At 62.9% G+C, this 769-nt stretch overlaps 1 protein-coding gene across 1 annotated transcript in view; it reads left to right on the top strand.

The window, feature by feature from the left end:
• Positions 1 to 769, top strand: part of LOC119594505 (cell division control protein 42 homolog) — a 178,192-nt gene that overhangs the window by 176,376 nt on the left and 1,047 nt on the right. Inside the window, exons 4-5 of the mRNA XM_037943534.1 lie at positions 182 to 370; positions 552 to 766. Coding sequence (XP_037799462.1) covers positions 182 to 370; positions 552 to 766 — 404 coding nt within the window. The remainder of the gene's footprint in view (positions 1 to 181; positions 371 to 551; positions 767 to 769) is intronic.

Raw genomic sequence — 769 nt, forward strand, 5'->3', positions numbered from 1 at the left:
GTAGCGAAGGAATACAACCCAATGATAAGTAAATACTTCAGATTGCGATCAACCCCCCTCCCTGCCGCTCCTCATTGTCTCCACAAACTCAGTAAAGCCAAAAGTCCCTCAGGTAATCATACTTAGCCCTTTTCCCTCGCTGCCCCAGGAAACCGGCCTCACCGCCCCCTCTCTCCCTCAGGATGACTTCGATTCCCTCCGGCCGCTGTGCTACCCCGGCACCGACGTGTTCCTGGTGTGCTTCAGCGTGGTGTCGCCGACCTCCTTCCACAACGTGCGCGAGAAGTGGCTGCCCGAGCTGCGCCACCACAACCCCCGCGTGCCCATCGTGCTCGTCGGCACCCAGAGCGACCTCAGGACAGATGTGAAGGTGGGTGCGGGTGGCCAGGGGAAGGCCGGGTGGGCTGAGGGTGGGAGGGGGGTGGGGGGGAGCTCGGGGGCGTTTGGGGGAGTCATTGTGAGTTTGGTTTTGGTGCTGGAATGATGATATTTAGCTGCTCGATCTCTCTGTCTTTTTAAAAATCGTTTCCACGGCCCCGTCTCGCCCGCAGGTCCTCATAGAGCTGGCACAGTACCGCGAGCAGCCCGTGACGGAGGTGGCGGCGCGGCGCCTGGCCCACCAGATCGGCGCCGTCGGCTACGTCGAGTCGTCGGCCCTGACGCAGCGCAACCTGAAGGAGGTGTTCGACCAGGCAATCCTCGCCGCCCTCGAGGCCCGCAACAGCCCGCCGCTGTCCCGGGGCGGCTCCTCCAAGCGCTCCTTCTCGTC

This window comes from Penaeus monodon, chromosome 34 (assembly GCF_015228065.2).
Source record: "Penaeus monodon isolate SGIC_2016 chromosome 34, NSTDA_Pmon_1, whole genome shotgun sequence".
In the NCBI taxonomy this organism is placed as follows: Eukaryota; Metazoa; Arthropoda; class Malacostraca; order Decapoda; family Penaeidae; genus Penaeus; species Penaeus monodon.